Source organism: Crocodylus siamensis, chromosome 11 (genome assembly GCF_052110815.1).
Source record: "Crocodylus siamensis isolate JL-2025a chromosome 11, ASM5211081v1, whole genome shotgun sequence".
Lineage (NCBI taxonomy): Eukaryota > Metazoa > Chordata > Crocodylia > Crocodylidae > Crocodylus > Crocodylus siamensis.
The window spans coordinates 21,780,145-21,800,424 of NC_143405.1; the positions used below are offsets into that span (position 1 = coordinate 21,780,145).

General features: G+C 45.0%; 1 protein-coding gene across 2 annotated transcripts in view; it reads left to right on the plus strand.

The window, feature by feature from the left end:
- Nucleotides 1-20,280, plus strand: part of DCAF1 (DDB1 and CUL4 associated factor 1) — a 99,267-nt gene that overhangs the window by 36,791 nt on the left and 42,196 nt on the right. For both annotated transcript variants that reach the window (XM_090023030.1, XM_090023031.1), the window contains exons 10-17: nucleotides 7,413-7,592; nucleotides 8,269-8,478; nucleotides 9,185-9,354; nucleotides 11,693-11,817; nucleotides 14,021-15,281; nucleotides 16,383-16,581; nucleotides 17,996-18,078; nucleotides 19,404-19,488. In XM_090023030.1, coding sequence (XP_089879156.1) covers nucleotides 7,413-7,592; nucleotides 8,269-8,478; nucleotides 9,185-9,354; nucleotides 11,693-11,817; nucleotides 14,021-15,281; nucleotides 16,383-16,581; nucleotides 17,996-18,078; nucleotides 19,404-19,488 — 2,313 coding nt within the window. The remainder of the gene's footprint in view (nucleotides 1-7,412; nucleotides 7,593-8,268; nucleotides 8,479-9,184; nucleotides 9,355-11,692; nucleotides 11,818-14,020; nucleotides 15,282-16,382; nucleotides 16,582-17,995; nucleotides 18,079-19,403; nucleotides 19,489-20,280) is intronic.

The window sequence follows — 20,280 nt, forward strand, 5'->3', positions numbered from 1 at the left end:
ACTTTCTCCTTTAAAGGAGAAAGTAGCAGATCTTTAAAGGAGAAAAACCCAGGAAGTGGCAGGTTTCCCCTTTCAGGTTGACAGAGTTCCAGCCTGCAAAGGGCTGCTTGGGGCTGGAGGCAGCGGTGAAGAGCAGCTCCCTTAGCTCTGGGTAAGTCTGTGGGGGCAAGGGCAAGGCACAGGTGACCTGACAGAAGAGCAGGGGACACAAGCGATGCATGGTGGGAAGTGTGGTATGTCATGTCCCCCCCCAGACTTCTGTGCCCACAATGGGGAGCAGGGCTGCAGCTAAGTTTGGAACCAGCTCTGGGCAGAAGCTGCCTCCATGGCCCAACAGGTGGGACCTGGTGCAAGAGGGAGTGCCACCATGGCCCCCAAGGTGAGGCGTGTCAGCAGTGCAAAGTTGTGCTCCCCACTACTATCGAGTGGCTGTAGGGCACCTCAGCTTGGCAGCCATGGTGGTACGGCGCTTCCTCCTGTTCCAGGTCCCACCCACTGGGCTGTGGAGGCAGCTCCTGCCTACAGCTGGTCTGCCTTGGCTGCAGCCCCATGCCCCATTGTGAGAGTAGAAATCTGGGGGGGCCTGTGTCCCCCATCTCTCACCATACATTGCCTGTGCCCACACCCCCCCTTCCCCACATACCCACTCTCTTCCCCATACCTTGGGGTTGGGGGGTCAGGAGTGAGGGGCAGCAGCAGGGCCAGGGGGTTGTGGGTTGGCAATGAGGAGCAATGGTATAGGCAGGGGCAGAGCACCAGCATAACGGGGCTGCTTAACACCACAAAGCAGTGGGAAGGATGATAGACAGCTGCAGTTGGACCCATGCTCTGGTGAGCAAAGGGAGTAGGGGTAGCTCTGATTTTTTTTTTTTTTCCATGATAAAAGAACCAAAATTGAATGCCAAAATATATTGGTATTTAGACTGTATTTTATAACAATTATTGAGGCACTGGTAGGCTTCCAAATTATTTTAAAAATGTAAATATATCAATAAAACATTTTGTTTAACTGATACCTATATTTATATAGTGGCATTTCATTTTAGTCATGGAAAAATGTGGATTTTTGGTTTTTAAATTAGAAACTTTGGGATTTTCTTTTAATCAGACAATTTGGGGATTTTTAAACAGAGAAAACTAGGATTCCTGGTCATCTTATAGTGCTAACATTAACTGTTCAAGACTCTTGATTTACCTTTTTCTTAGCATGGAGTCATGGACACGTCTACTATTAACATACTAGGAATTGTAGTATGTGATGTTTCATTTCCATCATGGGGCTACTCCTCCTCCTAAAACTGTAGTAGGAAGTTTTCTTTGGACAGGTGGGAATAGCATTTGGAGACATCTCAGGAAATTCTATACCTTGAACTGCCACAGGGCTTAAGTGGTTAGCCATTGTCAATCCAGCACATGCGTTGCACCATGCTGGCCTCAAATGTACTTTTGGGATCCACATTTTACTGATTGTAGACTGGCAAGGTATCTCACTTCTATACTAGAAGAACTATTGAGTTTACCTGTAGCATCACTGGACAACTCGTATTCCCTTTAGTGAGAGGGGGCATGAGAACAAATGCTTCAACTTCATTTGCATCTCAAGAAATCCCTGTTTTTACAGCAAAATGATAGTTCTGGCCCCAGCAATGGCCAAAGGCTATTTCAAACTCTCTTCTAAGAGTTCTTGTCTAATGGATCCAAACTCCTAGATATCAAGATGGCTATAATTCAAGAAAATACTGGAAGCTTTCTGATTTTAATTGCACTCCTTGACATCAAACAGAATTACCCAGGTGATAAATAAAGGCCTTGTAGATCCAGTATGCATTCTAGTATACCCTAACTTTCCTTTCTCCCATATCTAAGAAAACAGAAAAGTGGTAACAAGTCTCTCTTGAAGGCTTTGAGCAGTGTTGTTCTCATTCAGCAGTAGGACAAGTGGTCTTCTCAGCAGTTCAGGAGAAAGTGAGATCAGTGAAAAGAATATACGGGGTAAAGGATCTAGAGAGGTTGGATCTTTTGGCAGGAAGACCTACACTTCCACCTCTGAAGAATTAATGATTGCAGAATGCAATGTCTTCATGTGGAGAAGTGACATCTAATTACTATCCAAACTCCCACCCTGTGAAAATGAGTTTCACAGCCAGACAAATCCAGATGGTGTCGAGAACTGCCCTATAAGCAGCAATGAACATATTTGCTACAGCCACTGTCATGTACCAGACTTTTCAGTTTCAGGTACCTGGCATCCCTAGTGAGGTCTAGATCACTGAAGATTTACTGTTGGAGTGAATGGATTTGCTTAGTGCCAGAACCACTGAATGCTGCATTCCCTGGAGGATTCTGTGACCATACTAAGACTCTTAAGAATGTGTAAACTAGAATGGGGGTGTCAACCTCATCCAGCCCATGCGCAGGGCCAGTCTGTTTGCTAGATCATACCCACAGACCAGCCCCACACATTGGAACCAGCACAAAGGGCTGGTCTAGTACAGGCACCACATACTGTGCACATCCTGTATCAGCCTTCCCATGCTTACCAGCTCCATGCTACATTGGGTGCCCATGCCAGACTGGTCCTGCCTGCTGGCTCTGACATATGGGACCCAATCTGGGCCAGCCTGGAGGTAGCACACAGCTGGTCCATATAGTGTGCACCCTGGATTGGTCCCTGTACCACTTGCAGTAAGCATCAGCCTGTCTTACCCTTAGTTTCCATCCCAGAGGCAGCAGGTTTAATAGAATTGCCAGGAGCTACACCAAAACCAGCATGGAGCTGATTAGAGAACAACACAGCTCCTGAAGACTAAGTCTCTGACAAATTAATGTTAGAAAGGGTAGCCAGGGGCAAGAGTGTCTGTTTCTTTTCTTTACTCCCATTTATAGCATCTTTTCTGTTTTTTTTTAAAAACTCTTCTCACAAGAGCTTTATAAAAGTTGGCTTCCTTGCTCCTCTTACGAGTTACAGAAATTTCATGAGACTATGGGGTCAAGGGCATCTATTGCTGGCATCTCTTATTCTATAGAAAGAAGAGTCTTTCTTCTACCTTACACCTGAGGAAGCTCAACAAATATATGTGGCACCTTAGATTTAGGAGAGGAATGCTTGCCTGCATTCCATTTTTGAGGTTCGTTGCCTTGACAGCTATTAGACATGCAGGAGGTACCTCATTCACAGTTGTATCAGATTGCTTCCTATAAAAAATATTCTACCCTTTGGACCCTCCACAGCAGTCATAGTCTTTATCATCTGCTTCACCATTGTAGTGGGAGATCTAAGGAATACCCTTTTTCTTTACTTAATTCACTGGCTGATCAAAGGAGGATTATGCTAGGGAACTGTGATAAGCCTGAAATATGCACTGCCCATCTTCATTAAGAAATCATCCCTGACTCCAGCCCAGACAGTAGAGTTCCTAGGGCCCATAGATGTAGTGATGGCGTGGCATATTTAAAGATTCCTTTACATTTAGTCCCTAGTGAGTAAGATGATTATACATCTAATTGCAATACATCTTGCTTTAAGCAGCCTCTGTACATATTTGATGCTACATGACAACCTTTGCCTGAGGTCTTACTGTTCCTTAAGATCATTTATTTGCTCACAAAATAAGAACTCAGGAAATGTATGTGGTAATTTTGCCTCACCTTTGAAGCGTTGACCTCGTGAGTATGTCCCTGCAAATGTGGATAGGAGCCCTCTTTTAAAACTCGGCACTTTCTGGTGTGGTGGTCACAGACAAGATGGAATGACCACATGAACCAGCATCCCATTAAAGGCATGTGGTCCCTGCAGAATAAAGCTATAGATATCTAGGCTAGCAAACTGGTTGCCATGATTTGTTTTCCTCCCCCAGGGATAGCTCTGGGTATAAGTGTAGTTTTTTTTTCTTTCTCCTTGCAATCCAGTGGCATTTGGTAGTATGGATAGTGTACACAATAAACCAGCATGGGGCCAGCAGTCTACCTTCATGTGCAGTGAAACAAGTGCTTTTTACAGAAGTTCCTCGCTAGCTTTGTATCCACAAGGAATGACTTGGCAGGCTCCATTAGCATGCAGTCGATCCTTTACCAACCCAGAGAGGTCACTTCAGAAAGTCACCATTCTTTCCATCGCCTACCTTTCCTGAGAATTTGGTGATAGATTTTGCCAACAGGAATAATGCTAAATGCCTCAGCTTCTGCTCCAAAGGATGTATGGGTATGGAATCTTTACTTGGCCATCTTATTTCTACAATGTAGTCAAGCAAGTTCTTTATGCCTTGCTAACATGTCTAACTATTCTCAGAGCCAAGACGGACAATACCGTGTTTGTTTTCATGGTTCTTAAATAACTGAGGAAGCCCTGATTTATGGACCTGTTTTGCTCTTCTGTGCAATCCTTATTGCTCCCTGTTTAACCCATAATTACTATTGAGGAACCAGAGACAAATGTTCCCCCTAGATGAAGAGTTGCTGCAATTTGCAGCTTGGATGTTGATTGATTGAGTGCTATAGAAAAGATCTGCTCATAGTGCATTCAGGATCTGTGGTACAAAGAAGAAAACCTTTCCAAATGGAAGAGGTTCATACCTGTATAGGCATCTTGACATGGCCTTGTGCCTGAGTCAGCCTTGTTGCTGAAGATCCTGGACTACGTATTTCATTTGAAACCTGGTTTCTGTGTTCCTTCAAGGCTCATTAGGGTTATGGATATTAGTGTTTTGCCCTTTGGTTTTCCATCTTCTCACATCCAACATTACTGAGACTTCTCAAAGGGTGCAGGCTTATTTTCCACTTAAGTAGCCTGACTTGACTACATGTGAACCCTTCTGAATGTCCGAGTAGGCATCACTTTATCCAGAAGAGCGAGAATGTTGTAAGCACTTGTAGCAGATGCTCCATATATCTTGTTATGTAAGGACAAGCTAATATCAAAATCTCATATGTTCATCCCCAGATAATGTCTGAGTTTCATTTAAGCCAGTCTGTTTGTATTCTTCTTGAAGCTGCATTCCATGCATGGGGAGGGGAAAATCCCTGCAGATACTGTAGATGTATTCTGTGCTCTCTGCTAGTGCCTTGACAGACTTGACTCCTTTCCCATTTGTTCCCATACTGCTTTGCAGCCCTAGGGCTATTCTAAAGGCCAAGCAAGCCCTTGCACTGGCAGAGACTCAGTGTATAACTGTGCAACGAGTCTAGTGGCTGGAAAGTGTTCCTTGCTCACTGTCCATTAAGGCTCACTCTGCAGTGTCAGGGTTGTGGATGGTCACTTACTAAGTTACTGTAGGCAGGTTGGGGTCATACCCTGCCAGCCCCAAGGAGGGAAGAGTGACATTTACTTTTGAGGGCTAAGGCAATTTGGCAGTGAGTATGACAGGGTTAAAACTAGTTTTGCTGATGCTGAAATATATACAGCCTTGACTCCTTAAAAATCTTTCTCTTCATTCTGCTTTCTCAAAACAAGGTGCGTGTCTTATTGGGGGGGGCATGTAGTATGCAAGAAAATATGGTATGTCTGCTTGTGTTTGTAAAGCATAAATCACCAGATTTGGCTGCAAGAGCTGAGACTGAATTTAGGAAAGCATTGTTCCAGGCCCTATCCAACAGAGTCAGCTCCCACTCCTCATTCTTGAAGGGGATGCTGTTTGGCATTAACGTATAATGGCACATACTTGAAGGAGGAACAGCTGTCTTACAAGGTGTCAGTATAGAATCTTATGACCTGTCTTCCATTCCCACCTTGAGTCCCCAACTACTGTGGGCCTACTTTGGAGATGGAGGCTAGCTCAACCTGGTGAATCCTTGTATGGAGCATGAGGTATATAGGGCATGTGCAGGATCCAAATGGATACAACTATTTAAAAGACGTTGCAAGCTCACACCCATGACATGCATATAACAGGATTCATGCTGACTGTAGTATCTCAAAGAACCATGGTTACTATAGGGTAAGTAACCATTCTTTTTCCAGTTTGATGAATGATTAACTTCAAAATTAATGAGTAAGTCTTGCTGCTACAAGTAATCCATTTGGTTACCCAGTGGTGGTGGGAGATGCCAGAATACTTGGATAATCAGTGTCTAGCATAGGAGATCTCTCTTGAACCTGTTAGTTTCTCCAGATACTTGGCAGGGAGCAAAGGGAAGAGTTTCATAAAAATGTAGAAAAGAGGAAGAAAAACAAATCATCCCTGACCCCAGCCCAGATAGAGTTCCTAGGGCCCAGGTTAGATGTAGTGTAATGGCTTGTGAGTTAGTGAAGCGGTTTATTAAAACTCCATTTCTCATTTGAAGAAGTGGGACCATTGTGTAGTCAGCCACTGTAGATTAAATGGGGCAAAGAAAAAGCTTTTTCTTTTTTTTTCTACACGCATGCTTTTGAACCTTGTTCATTGAGGTGTACTGATGCATTGGTCCATATCATATCAGCATTGATAAAAGGAAAATTGACATCATTGGCAACTGGCTTTTTTGGCTGATGTGGCTGATAATGTCACCAATAAATGCTGCATGCACGTGTGCAGCCACGGCATACATGCAGCCAGGAACGCAGCTCAGCAGCTTGGGAGAGCAGTGTCCAGCTGTTAAGTCTGTTGGGAGGAAGGGGCAGGGGGAGAGAAGGGGCATGCGTTGGGGGGGTGCAGTTCGAGGCCTCTGTGGTGAGAGAGGGAGTGGGGCTGGAGCAGGGGTGGGTGCTGCACAGCTGGGGTGGGACAGGATGCAGGACAGAGCCATGGCTTGTGGGAGTCCCCTGCCCCCTCCCTCCAACTGCTGGACACCCCCAGAGGAGGCATGGGGGTCACATGCCCCCCCTGGATCTGTGCATGGGGCATGAGTGGGCTGCCTGTTGTGGGCTGGGGGCTGTGCCGAGCTCTTTCTGGCAGAAGGGCTGGGCCTAGGCTGTGCTTGGGGCAGGTGGCAGTGGCACTGGGAGGGGGGGGGAACGGTGGGGAGGGGATATGGCAAATTTTGGGGTGGCTGTAGCCCCCCATAGCCCCCCCCCAGCGCTACCACTGCCTGCCCCACCCCCACCTGCCCTGAGCATAGCCTGACCCCAGCCCCAGCCCCACTCCCACTCTCACCACGGGAGCCTCAATCTGTCCCTTCCCCACAATAAATGCAACAGCCGGATGCTGCTCTTCAAGCTGCCGTGCTGCATATCAGCAATTGGATCAGTATTGGCTGATATGGCTGGTTAATAATCAGCCATCGGTATTGGCCCAAAAAATCCCTACCAGTGCACCCCTACTTATTCATGAAAATTTCTGCTACCATTTTACTTTCTGAAGTTGAGCTCCTTTCTGAATTCAGGGTTTATATCGCTGCTATTCAGGACAAAAGTTATTGACTTCATTTTTACATAGCCAGTAAGTTGATGGAACTGTGTTCTGGCTGCCTAATATCAGGATTGTCCTTTTGCTTTGTAGGTGTGCATGCATCCCCATAATGTGCTCTCGGACGTGGTGAACTACACCCTGTGGTTGATGGAGTGCTCCCATGCATCAGGTTGCTGTCATGCTACCATGTTCTTCTCTATTTGCTTCTCCTTCCGTGCTGTCCTGGAGCTCTTTGACAGGCATGATGGCCTTCGTCGTCTGGTTAACTTGGTAAGGCTTGCAGCCACCTATATCCTGAATAATGATTTTAATGTCTAATTCTAAAGCTTCTCTGTTTAGCTGGGAAGTGTTACTTTTCTTGCCTTCTCCCTCCACTTAAAGTGGACAAAGGGTAGATTTTACAAACCTCCCTCCCTACTTTTTTTAACTCCTTCACATATTTGAAGGTCCTTTTACATACTTTCCTTAAGTCTAGAGACAAAGTGCCCTAAATGAAGTGCTGTATAGTTCGGCAGTGGGTGTTGCCTGTAACTTTGATTCACTTCTCAAGCCTTTCACTTAACACGTGTATTCTACCACAGTGATCTTGAATGACAAGATGACTGCAGTAGAAATACATTTTTCAGAGTTTCACTGATTTGACTTCTATATTTGTATTTGCTTTTATAAGTAATGGAGGTAAGAGGGAACTCCTCTTCTCAGAAAATACGTGCTGCTTACTCTATCAGACGTCTGTATTTGCGAAATATAATTCTATTTAATACCTAAGAGACCCAGTTATCCAGTTTCAGCTGTGATAGTTTCTATTGCATTCAATAGTGAGTTCATCTCCATTTAGTAAGGTATCTGTGTACAAATGTTGTTAGAAGCTGTTGGCGTCTTAGTTCCTGTGAATTATGAACCCAGTGAAAAAAGGTGTTTCCCATTTCTTGACTTGTTTATGTAGATCAGCACTCTAGAGATCCTAAACCTAGAAGACCAGGGGGCCCTGCTAAGTGATGATGAAATCTTTGCCAGCCGACAGACTGGCAAGCACACCTGCATGGCCCTGCGCAGGTACTTTGAGGCTCACCTTGCCATCAAACTGGAACAGGTGAAGCAGTCACTCCAGCGCACTGAAGGTGGCATCTTGGTCCATCCACAACCACCATACAAGGTGAGCAGGCTTTTGTGATGCTGTTTCTTATTGTGAAAACACAACAGTCTCAGAAGTGGGAATCAAGTGGTCTCTTAAAGCCAGTGGAATCCATACAGGGATATGAAACAGGTTGGTTACCTCCTTGCGATGTGATATTGCAACTGAAAATAGTTTTAGCAGTTTCATTGGCACATTTGTCATGTGTAATTGGGAGGTGCTATTTCTTCCTTTGTTACTAACATTAAAAAATCAAGCTAAAAGTATCTACAGCAGAATTTTACCATATTAATCTACTCTCTTCACAAACTTTTCAACTTTGTAGTTACAGGGAAGTTTGTAACAATACCAGAGACATTCATGGTCTGCTACTAGGATTCAGCTATTTGTTTTCAGACCAGTCGTCTTTGCATCATCATGGAGTAATCTAGTCTCTAGAAACGGGCTAAGAAGCCTGACTAAGTTCCTCCACCAGAGCTATGTAGCTGGGAGCTGTATGCACGCCACTGCTGCTTCTCCTAGCCCCCTGCTCTCAGGCTGCTGTGCAAGTGCAGCTCCCAGCTGGAGCACAGCTGTATCAAGGCCAGGCTCAATGGAGGGAAGGGTGGGGGGAATGGGTGCAGGGGATTGGTAGCAGCCAGCCCCTGCCCGAGAGTATTAAGCCTGATCTCTAAGTGTGTAACTCTTGTGATACCTCTCCTAAACTTCCTGCCTCTTCTATCCACAGGCATGTTCCTATACTCATGAGCAGATTGTAGAGATGATGGAGTTTCTGATAGAATATGGTCCAGCACAACTTTACTGGGAGCCAGCAGAAGTCTTTCTTAAACTGTCTTGTGTGCAACTCATGCTTCAGCTTATCTCCATAGCCTGCAACTGGAAAACATATTATGCCAGGTGAGATGCCAGATAATATGTAGTACTGTTAGACTTCTGCAACTTTAGGTTGAGATGCTGTAGCCAGGGTATTAGGTACTTTTTAAAATGGAAAGTTTTCCATTTTAATATTAAACACACTTCTGACAATCTAAGGACATGCGTATTGGAGGACAGGAGATGTCACAAAGTTAGCATGTGCAGGAAGATGCACTGTTGGTGGTGAAACAAAACCAAAAATATCATTATCTGAATGTCCAAAGGGCTATTGACAGCCAAAATGCTCTGGCAGATTAGGAGTTGAGCAGATTTCTGATTACAGCTCTAATCCATTTACTCCATCCAGTAAACACTTGCTTACCTTTCTTTGTTTTGGTAAAAGCAGAAAGCAATAACCATATCACTAGGGACTAGAAGACATAACCTGTCAGTGCAGAGGCAGAGGGATAAAATCAAAGTATACTCTTGTATCCCTGTGAAGGGGTGAGTCTTCCCTCTCATGAGGTAGACTTAGCTAGCTCAGGGTGCTACTCATATTGCTTTGCTGTATTTTGTCATATATTTTGAGATGCATTACATTAATATAAAGCCTTAAGTGGGTACAAGTATGTGGCTGTTGAAAAAGAGGTTGTAATAGAGAAATTTTGGAACTGCCTGTTTTGTTTTGTTCTGTTCAGGCTGACTTCAGCCCCCCGGAAGAAATTCTTTAGTCCAATGGTGCCCAACCCTTTTAGGCTGTGGGCTGGATGAGTGGTGTAAGCTTGGTTCATGGGCTGGATCCAGTGCATGGGATTGGTCCATCTAGCATGCTAGATCGAGTTTGCTGCCCTGGTTTTTGCCCCATGCATGCTGGATCAGGCCTGCCACCATGGCCCCATATGCTGACCCAATCTGGTACACAGGGCTATGTTACCTATCTGCAAGGCTTAGAAATTTGTGAGTAAGGACTGGTGGTAGTATTAATTGCTAGTGCTCCCCCACCATCAAATTTCTGGACCTGTGTGGAGTCCCATGGATTAGATGACATGGTTCTGCATGCTGGATATGGCCTGCTGGCCAGAGGCTGAGCACCACTGCTCTATACTCTCAGGCTTTAGAAGTTCAGAAACTAAATTTGGAGCTATCCCTCTTGAGTTCTGTCTGCTGTCTGGGCCGTCATTATGCTGCCAGAGCAAAGTTGTCTTCTAATAAATAGCTGAGGTCTCTTTCTCCTTACCCCAGGCCTAAAGGCACTTTGCAGCATCTGATTTAGGGAGGCCCTGCAGCAGGGGATTGATGGGAACTCAGTTAAAATTCTACCACCAACTTGAGAAAATGTGTTAATGAAAGATTCCTGCCTTTGAATTCATCGTCTTTTTGGTTAGTGCTAAATAATTTCCTTTGGCTTTAGGAAAAACCGTACCAAAATGGTTCTCTTCAGAGCTGGTTGGATCTTTCTAATTAAAACACTTTTTTTTCCCATTGCAAGACATTGATTGATTTATTAAGACTCTAATCACATGTAGAAACAAGTTCTGAGGCACTTTTTGTTAGGAAGGTGTTTTGGGATCAGGATGGAATTAATGGTCTGTAAGAGATACCACCAATGCCACAATAGCCAATAGTTCAGTGGCTACATGTGTGACATGAGAAACCCAGATTCAAGGCCATGTTCTAATTCAGCCAGAGCAGGGACTTGTTTACTATTCACTGGGATAGATAGCAGTTAAAGGAGAGCAAGAGAAATTTTTGTGACAATTCTGGCAGAGCTTTCCTGATGTAAAATGGAATCTACTCCAGTCAACACTGCCAAGGCAACTCCTAAAATAACTGACAGGGCTTATGTTGTTGCCCAGTCTCCATGGTATTCCTAGACCCTGTTAGCTCACTGAGCTGTACTGAAGACTGGATCACTGTTTCCATTATTCTTCCTTTACTTTCAAGTCTGTGTTATCACTGTTTCTTTAAAAAGTGGTGGTGAGGAAATTACTTATTATATCTATTGTTTGGACCTTTGGGTAGAATTGGGTCATGATGATTTTGTGGGCTGAATCTTGGAAAAACTCTTGTATTTTGTTTTTGTGCATGGAAACCTGTGAAACCTTTGTAGATACTGGGAAGGAAAAAGCTTGTGGGCAGAAAGCAGGAGACCTAGGCCATGTTAGCAATGCATACAATTCTTTCTCTGAGAGGGAAATATAAAGATGTTAAAAACTTGGACATGAAATCAAGGGGTGCCATCAGGAACTTGTTTCCACCTATTTAGCAGCATCAGTGTGAATTGAGAAAAAATTTTGGTACAGTTTGCCTAAACATGAGACATCACAGATGCTCTGTATGCTTGCATTTTTAATAATTTTTTGGTATGGTCCTCTTCCAGGAATGACACAGTGCGCTATGCTTTAGATGTACTGGCTATTCTTACTGTGGTTCCTAAAATCCAGTTGCAATTGGCGGAGCCTGTGGATGTGCTGGATGAAGCAGGATCTACAGTTTCTACTGTGGGTAAGTTGAGCACGGACTTGAGGATTTATTATGTACTTACCAATCATACCAATAGCTGAGATAAGGTTCACCTAGATAGTCCATTCCTGGAATTTAATGTAAGGCTACAGTTATATTAGTAACTGCTGGAGAAATGACAGGAGGCTGTAGTTAAGGTACTGTGTAGTGAATGCCATGGTACTTGGGTTCTAAACTCATTGAAGTCATGGTCTTTGTCTCTTCTATGTTCTGAAGATGCTGAATACATTGCCAGTGTTAATCCTTTTGCACAATGGGACGGTACAGTTTCCTCAACTTCCCAGAATCTTAAAGTTTTCATGGGAATATGGCATTGGAGTTGATGGGAGGGAAATAATTAATTATTTTAATCTAAAATGAACAGTTGCTGTATGTGCCTTTTCATTCATTCCCTTTGGCTCAGGCCATGGACTGTCAGCTTGCAAATGAGTAGGCCATGGCTGGTTATCGAATCTAAGTTAGATGGATCCTGGCATGTCATGGAAGGGTGCTTGTGGTAGTCGAGAGGGGAATTGTGTTTGTGTGTAGACACTTTCTGTTGATATTGTGACAAGGTGCTTAGCATGCCTGTCACTTTAAGAGGGGAACTAGCCTGAGAAGCAGATTATGGGTGTGGCAGGGGACCAATTAGAGAGTCATCTGACTAGAAGGGGGCTGGGCTTGAAGTGTATAAGCCCAGGGCCTGGGCTGGTCAGGGAGTCAAGCGCTGAGAGCCACAGAGAGAGGAGCTCCAGAACAGTAGGGCTTCAGCTCATGCTGGAAAACATGAGCTGGGGTAAATTGCTCAGGAGGTCTGAGTAAGGGACTAAGGAGAAGGCTGGGAGTAAGACCAGAGCCTGTCAGGTCAGCATACCCATGGTCTCATTTAGCCTAAGAATGGGGCTAGAGTCAAGGGAAGCCAAAGGTCAGGGACCAGTGCCGGAGACCAAGGGGATCAGAGGGCCATAGTGCAGAGAGGGGCATAGATAGGGCAAGGAGCCCATGGTCTCAACTGGCTTAGAGGCGGGGCCAGGTTAAAGGACGACTGAAGGTCAGAGACCACTGCCGGATACTTGGATGGGGTCAGAGGGCTCTTAACTGAGAAATGGATGTAGATAGGGTAAGGGAGCCCAGAGATCAGGGCTAGGGCACTGAAGGCCAGCCAGAATGAAGATAGGAGCCTGAGAGGGAGGAAGTAGTGCCTGGGAGTAGGCCACAGCAAAGTGCCTGGGTGGGGAGTGCAGGCTGAGATGCTGCACTCAGGAGTGGCTGCAAGAGGTGATGTGCCCAGGTGGAGAAGCCAAGCCTGGAAGCTACACTGGGATAGCTGAGCTAGGGAAAGTGCCTGGGTAGGGAAGCCCAGTCATAGGGACTGAGGCCATGTCTTAAGAGGGCTGATGATCAATATGATTGATAACATCTGTGAGGTATGGGCATGGTGTATGGGGGGGTTGGTGCCACCTTTATAAGCCCATAAGGTGAAGTAGAGACTCCAGAATACCAACACAGGATCAGGGATCCAAATATCTAAGAACAAAAAGGCATGGCAGGAAAGATGAAGAGGAGCAAGCCTGAGGAGTGAGGGCAGACCAGGGGCTAAGTGGCTACTGGGGAGGTGTCGTGGTCACCTCCTGGGATGAATGCTTGTTACAATATTCTGCATTCCTTTTCTCAAATGATGATTGGAGTTGAAGAGCAATTAAAATTATGTGAGCTTTTGACTGGAGCTAATTTCAAAATTTTTCTTTGAGTTGTTAAGGACATTGTGGAGTGTGCTGTCCACTCATTAAAATATTCCCCTCATCTTCCACTTTAATCCTGTTTGAGGAGAGTGCTTTTTGTAGTATCCACCTTTGAGACACTCCTCTGTCAGTCTGCATATGGCAGTTGCTTTAATGGCAGTTGCCTCACAAGACTGCAAACCTGGATCATGTATGGTCACTTTCACTGAGAGATTGATTAACCTATTACTAAGTAATACTGTTGCATGGACCAGTCCACAGTGGATGGTACTGGTGAAGGAAAATGATGCGATTGGAGAGGTGAACATTACTGTGTTGGTCAGAGGGAATGAGATGACTGCAAAGGATCCTAGAATAAGAAGGTGAACTATATCTCCCTTCCTGATTTGCAGGAGATTCTGCATCTGATGAACAATCTGATGCTTGAACAGGCTAAAGTGTTAATGAAACATTTCTCTTATTAGGTATTAGCATCATCCTGGGAGTTGCTGAGGGTGAATTCTTCATCCATGATGCAGAGATTCAGAAATCGGCTCTTCAGATCATCATCAATTGTGTATGTGGCCCAGATAATCGTATCTCCAGTATTGGCAAATTCATCTCGGGGACCCCCCGGCGGAAGCTCCCCCATGCCCCCAAGAGCAGTGAGCACACACTGGCCAAGATGTGGAATGTGGTGCAGTCCAACAATGGCATCAAAGTGCTGCTGTCATTGCTGTCCATAAAAATGCCAATTACGGATGCAGACCAGATTCGAGCATTAGCATGTAAGGCCTTGGTGGGGCTATCGCGCAGCAGTACCGTCCGGCAAATCATCAGCAAGCTACCTCTCTTTAGCAGCTGTCAGATCCAGCAACTGATGAAAGAGCCTGTGCTCCAGGACAAGCGCAGTGAACATGTCAAGTTCTGCAAATATGCTGCTGAGCTGATAGAGCGTGTTTCGGGGAAACCATTGCTGATTGGCACAGATGTCTCTCTGGCTCGGTTACAGAAAGCAGATGTGGTGGCCCAGTCAAGGATCACGTTTCCTGAGAAGGAGCTGCTCCTTCTGATTCGGAACCATCTCATCTCTAAGGGGCTGGGAGAAACTGCTTCTGTCCTTACCAAAGAGGCGGATCTACCCATGACAGCAGCGTCTCACTCCTCTGCTTTTACCCCAGTTGCAGCAACTGCCTCTCCTGTGGCTCTGCCTCGTACCCCTCGTATAGCTAATGGCATCTCAGCCCGGCTGAGTAGCCATACTACTGTAGGTTCTACTGCCACCTCTGTCCATGCTCCATCAAGGCCATCTGCTTCCCAGGGTCCACTTGCCCTTCCAGGCCCTTCTTATGCCAGCAACTCCCCTTTGATTGGCAGAATTAGCTTTGTCAGGGAGAGGCCGTCTCCCTGCAATGGCAGGAAAATAAGAGTGCTGCGACAGAAATCGGACCACGGCGCCTACAGCCAGAGCCCAGCTATCAAAAAGCAGCTGGACAGACACCTCCCTTCCCCACCCACGCTGGACAGTATAATCACAGAGTACCTTAGGGAGCAGCATGCCCGCTGCAAGAACCCTGTTGCCACCTGCCCCCCTTTCTCTCTCTTTACACCCCACCAGTGTCCTGAGCCAAAACAGAGGCGCCAGGCGCCAACTAACTTTACCTCACGGCTGACCCGCAGGGCAGCCTTTCCGAAGTACGGAGGGGTGGATGGTGGCTGTTTTGATAGACATCTTATATTCAGCAGGTAAGAAAGAAAAATGTTTTTGATTACTGCTGGAGTGCTCTCTGTTCCAAAAAGTCTTTCCTGCTATGTAAGTGGATTCAGGTTCCACAGTCCAAATTCTTTGACCTGATCAGAACATTTTGACTCGAGTGGCAGCTGGGAGAAGTTTGAAAAAACCGTTTTAGTAGACATGGCATTTTCATCTGACCTTTAATTGTTCTTAATGTTAAGACTCAACACTTAATATAGCACCTTCTGCTTTCAGAGTGTTGTCTGTATTTTAAAGGATGTGGCATCCTACTTCTCTCTGCTTTGTAGTTGTGGTGATGTTCCTGTTTTATGGATGAAACAGTTGAGGCAGGTGATTGAGCTATGGCAGGCCTTAATGTATCTTTTAGACTCAGGCCTCTTTGCTAAGAATAGAGGATTTTTATTTATTTATTTATTTTTAGTCTATTTTCCATTTCATTTTTCCCATAGGCACCCATAAATATTGTATTTTTTATTTGGAGGCCCATGACATCTTCAGATGGGGAATAAACTGGAGAAGCTTATGACCAGTTATATAATAAAGATTGTATCATAGTAGCATAGTGCTTAGGGCTGGAAGGCACCTAAACAGATCATTAGGTCTGAGCCCCAGATCGTCAGGTCTGACCCCTTGTGTATTGATGCTATGGATTTTGATAGTAAAACCAGTGCCACCTTTGAAAATGTATGGTTCCAAGAAAGTGCTTGACCAGTGTGCCTTGTTTCCTTGCTTTGCATTTTTCAGAACTATCCCCAGCCTTACTAGCTGTCCATATTTCTTTTTCAGTTGACTAATACAGGTTTGTTTGTCCTTTTCACCCATCTTAAGGGATATTGAATCCAGATCTTGCAACCTGGTAGGATATTATCATTAAAATATTTCATCTTGCAGGACATGTGGAAATGTTACAAATCACTATATTGGCTGTTCTCTCCAATAATTCTATTCCCCTAAAAGCAAACAAACAAAAAAAAAAGCTGACTTGTAGCTATGTGAGATTTCAAATCTAGGCTTTGATATCCTCCATCCTTGTTCTATTTGGCTTTCCTTCTCTTCATTTTCGGTCACCTGTATAATCTTTCCCTCCCCAGATTCCGTCCAATTTCTGTGTTCCGGGAAGCAAATGAAGATGAAAGTGGCTTCACCTGTTGTGCGTTTTCTGCACGGGAACGATTCCTAATGCTGGGTACTTGCACAGGACAGTTGAAACTCTACAATGTATTCAGTGGTCAAGAAGAAGCCAGCTACAATTGCCATAACTCTGCCATCACACACCTTGAGCCATCCAGGGTAAGGACTTAAAGGCCTAGTCTGTGTCTCAATGGATTCACATAGCCTAAACTTGTGTTTCTGTCCTATTTTGAATATGTGGACCAAAGCATATCTGTTGGCTGATGTACAGCATAATTCACCAAAGTGCTAGCAGAATCCCAGTGGAACTAATGTTACTCTCCTCACAGGCAGTGGAAGGCCGGGGCTAATGGAGCTTAGCCCCCACAAATGCAGGGGAGAGGATGGGGTCGCAGGGTGCCATGGGCTCTGAGTGGCTGCGGGGGCAGTGGAAGGAAGTGGGGCTATAAGCACAGACTCAGGCACTCGTAGCTCAGTGTGTGGATCACTACCTAACATGGCAGGCAAGTTTCAGTCTGTGAAGAGGAAAGTTGGGAACAGATAAGGGGTCTCCACAGTGAGGAAGGGAGTGGGGCAGGCTGGGGTGAATGGGGCCCTAGGGCAGGTCATGGGACTACTGGAGCCCAGGTGGCTTGTCCCGGGGCATGGGGGGACTCCCGCCACTGTGTACACCCCAGGGGAGTCATGGATGGGGAGCATGTGCCCCCCCAGATTTGTCTGAGGCAGAGGTGGGCTGCTGCTGCAGGCTGGGGCTCTGCGCCCTGCTGCGTTTAGTGCTGCTGCATGGTGCCATGTGCGTCCTGCCGCTGGGCGGGCAGAGGATGTGACACAGCCTGGGGGCAACAGGCACATGGCATCACATGGCTCCCAAGGCAGTGGCAGAGCCCATGATGTAGGGGCAGTCCACCTCCACCCCACGCACAAATCTGGGGGACACTTGCTTCCCTATGCCTCCCCCAGGGTCCATGCAGTGGCAGGAGCTGCCTCCTGCCCCTGGAGGAGCTGCCCAAGGCTCCAATAGTCCCACGACCCACCCTGGCCCTAGGGCCTTATTCACCTCAGCCCCTGCCCCACTCCTTCCTTCGTTATGGGGGCTTCAATCTGCCTCCCTCTTCTCTTCCCGCCCCTCCTTCCCCTCCACACACTTACCTCCTGGAAGGCGGGGGTGCTGTGTGCACACAGGTGTTTAGCCCCCTCCAGATATTTTCTCCCTCTGCCTATGACTCTTCTCTTCGAAGTTTCCAGGAATTTTTCTGTCCCTAAAATAATGGGAAAGAGATAAAGCAGCCCTCTGCCTATGTGTGTTTATATGTGTGTGCATAAAGGGGAAGGAAAGGTCTTTAAAGTTGATCTAAAGTTGATGCATGCATAAGAGAAATGCCAAGTATTATAGAGTTTACAGAACTCTAATTTACAACCTGGGTTCTGGCCCTGAGGAAAAAGTGCCATGAGGAAGGATCTTGTTACAGCTCCTAAGCCCATATAGAATATGCAAGTACTTTTATGTGTGTTAGCGTAGCACTATAATGTTGTTTTGTCTTGCTTTGCTTTCTTTTCATCCTTGATAATACAGGATGGATCTTTATTGCTGACATCTGCTACGTGGAGCCAACCTCTCTCTGCACTGTGGGGGATGAAATCCGTCTTTGATATGAAGTAAGTACTCTCTCTGCCAGTCTGGAGTATGCCATATTTACAGGAACATTTAAAAAATGGACCCCAAATCCCCTAGAGTAGGAAACTACAAAAATGTTTTCAGATACTTAGCAAGAAAGAGCTTCTATCTAGTAGGAAACCAGTCCAGCAAAAAATGGGTACTTTGGGCAGTTGGGAAAACCCATCACGCTGTATCCTCATAGCAATGAACAAATTTGGTTTTTTGTTTTAAGTGAAAATAGTTAGAGCATAATGCTGCATGTAGTTGCACACAGTTTGGCTTCTTAAGAGAGCAGTTGTGCTCAGAGGCCAGACTGACAGGCCTCTGCGCAGCTTGACAACAAGCTTTTGGACACTGCTACAACTTTTAAGAATGGAAGAAAAGAAAGCTTAAGCGGCCTTTGGGTGCTACAGAAGATGGATCTCACAGTATTGACCAGGTTAAAATGATCCTCCAAATTAAGAATAATTATAAGTTTATCAATTCTGTGAAAGAACTTCAAAGGGGAAAATGTACTAATTTTTTTATAAAACATTGATACGTCACAACACAGCTGTTACCAGAGCATTCAAGCTGTTAGTATCTGAACAGTGTAACGTGACTGTGTTCTCATATTAATGTCTTTTATCACTTCATAGGCTGAAGACATTTTTACAAAATTCTTCTTACCTAGGGGGTCAAATTTGCTTGGAGACAGATGAGTAAAATCACGAGCATGCCTGATATCATAGTAGGGTGTTCTTTTTTCCTGGGCTAGTAAATGTATTTCAGCACTTTTAGGGTCGTTATGAAAAAAGTAAATACAGTGATTTGTATGGTGAATTCTGCAAAGTAGTTGACTACCACAAATAAAGTTACATTACATTAGTTTCAATATTGACTGTTCTCCCTTTTAAGAGAAGAAAAGAAATGATGCTTTGTTTCTCAGATGTTTGACCATTGCATACTTGGATACTCCAAAAATGTGTGAATTTTCCATTTCCCTAGTAGCTACTTATTCCAGCAAATATAGTGTTAAGCCTGCATAAGCAACTGGAATAAATGTTGTGAAGTGGCTTGTAATACAGCAGATCTGTGATCAATACATAATTGTCTTGCAGCTTATATATGCGTATATAGTAGATGCTCTTCTGGCAAATATGCAGCTACATGAAGTATTTTAGCACTGAGCCTTCCCAGGCAACGGAGCTGAGAAGGCTCTTTTGCTTATTATCAGCTATGTTCAACAATGTTATGCTCTACCAGAAGAATTTCTGCATTGGGTGTTATGATGAACTGTTTGAATCTGTAGTTTACTTAGCTGCTCACTGATTGTTGTTTACAGGCATTCCTTCCCAGATGACCATTATGTGGAGTTCAGCAAGCACTCTCAGGATAGGGTCATTGGTACAAAAGGGGACATTGCCCATGTAAGTATTAGTGAAAGTGAATCTTTTGGAACTGACACCAGGTTATGTCTCTGCTTACAACATCTAGGACCTTAGGGGTGGCCATACTGCAGCATGAGTGCCACAAGTGGCATGAGGAGCCTGTGTGTGTGGCATGAAGCAGATTAGTGAGGGCAGGCAGCACAGTGGCAGAGAGGGCAGGAAGCAGAAAGTAGAGCACCAGATCAGGTGGGGAGCACAGGGCAGGGAGCAGAAAGCTGAGTAGCAGAACACATAAGGGAAAGAGAGTGGTACTCAGGGAGGGCATGGTGCTAATTTGTGGCACACCTGACAGAAAGATTGGCCCTCACTGTGGTAACTGACAGATGCCGTGATGGTGTCTGTAACTGTTGCACTAACAGGTATAGGGATTCCTTGAAAGCACTGATTAATGTATTTCCTGGTTTTAAAAGCAAGGTAGAAAACCATCTACTGTATGGCGTACTCCATTACCACTTACAGTAATAAGCTAATGTAGGTTTCCCTAAAGTAATTTACAGAATGAGCTTGGCTTGATTTGGTTTAAATTTTATCCATTTCACATAATACTGTACCGGCATTTTGCCCATGTCAAGCCATGAAATTGCTAATCTGAAGGTTTTGGAAATGAGTTTTCTCTCTTTTCTTGGTGTCAATGCTAATTCAAATTCATTACAGGGGCTATCTCATCTAAAGACGGTTGTAAAAAAATATATATATATTGTTGTGCAGCATAAATTGATTCAAATTATTCATGATTTTCCTTACCAATCTTGTTGGTTTTCATATGTGTTT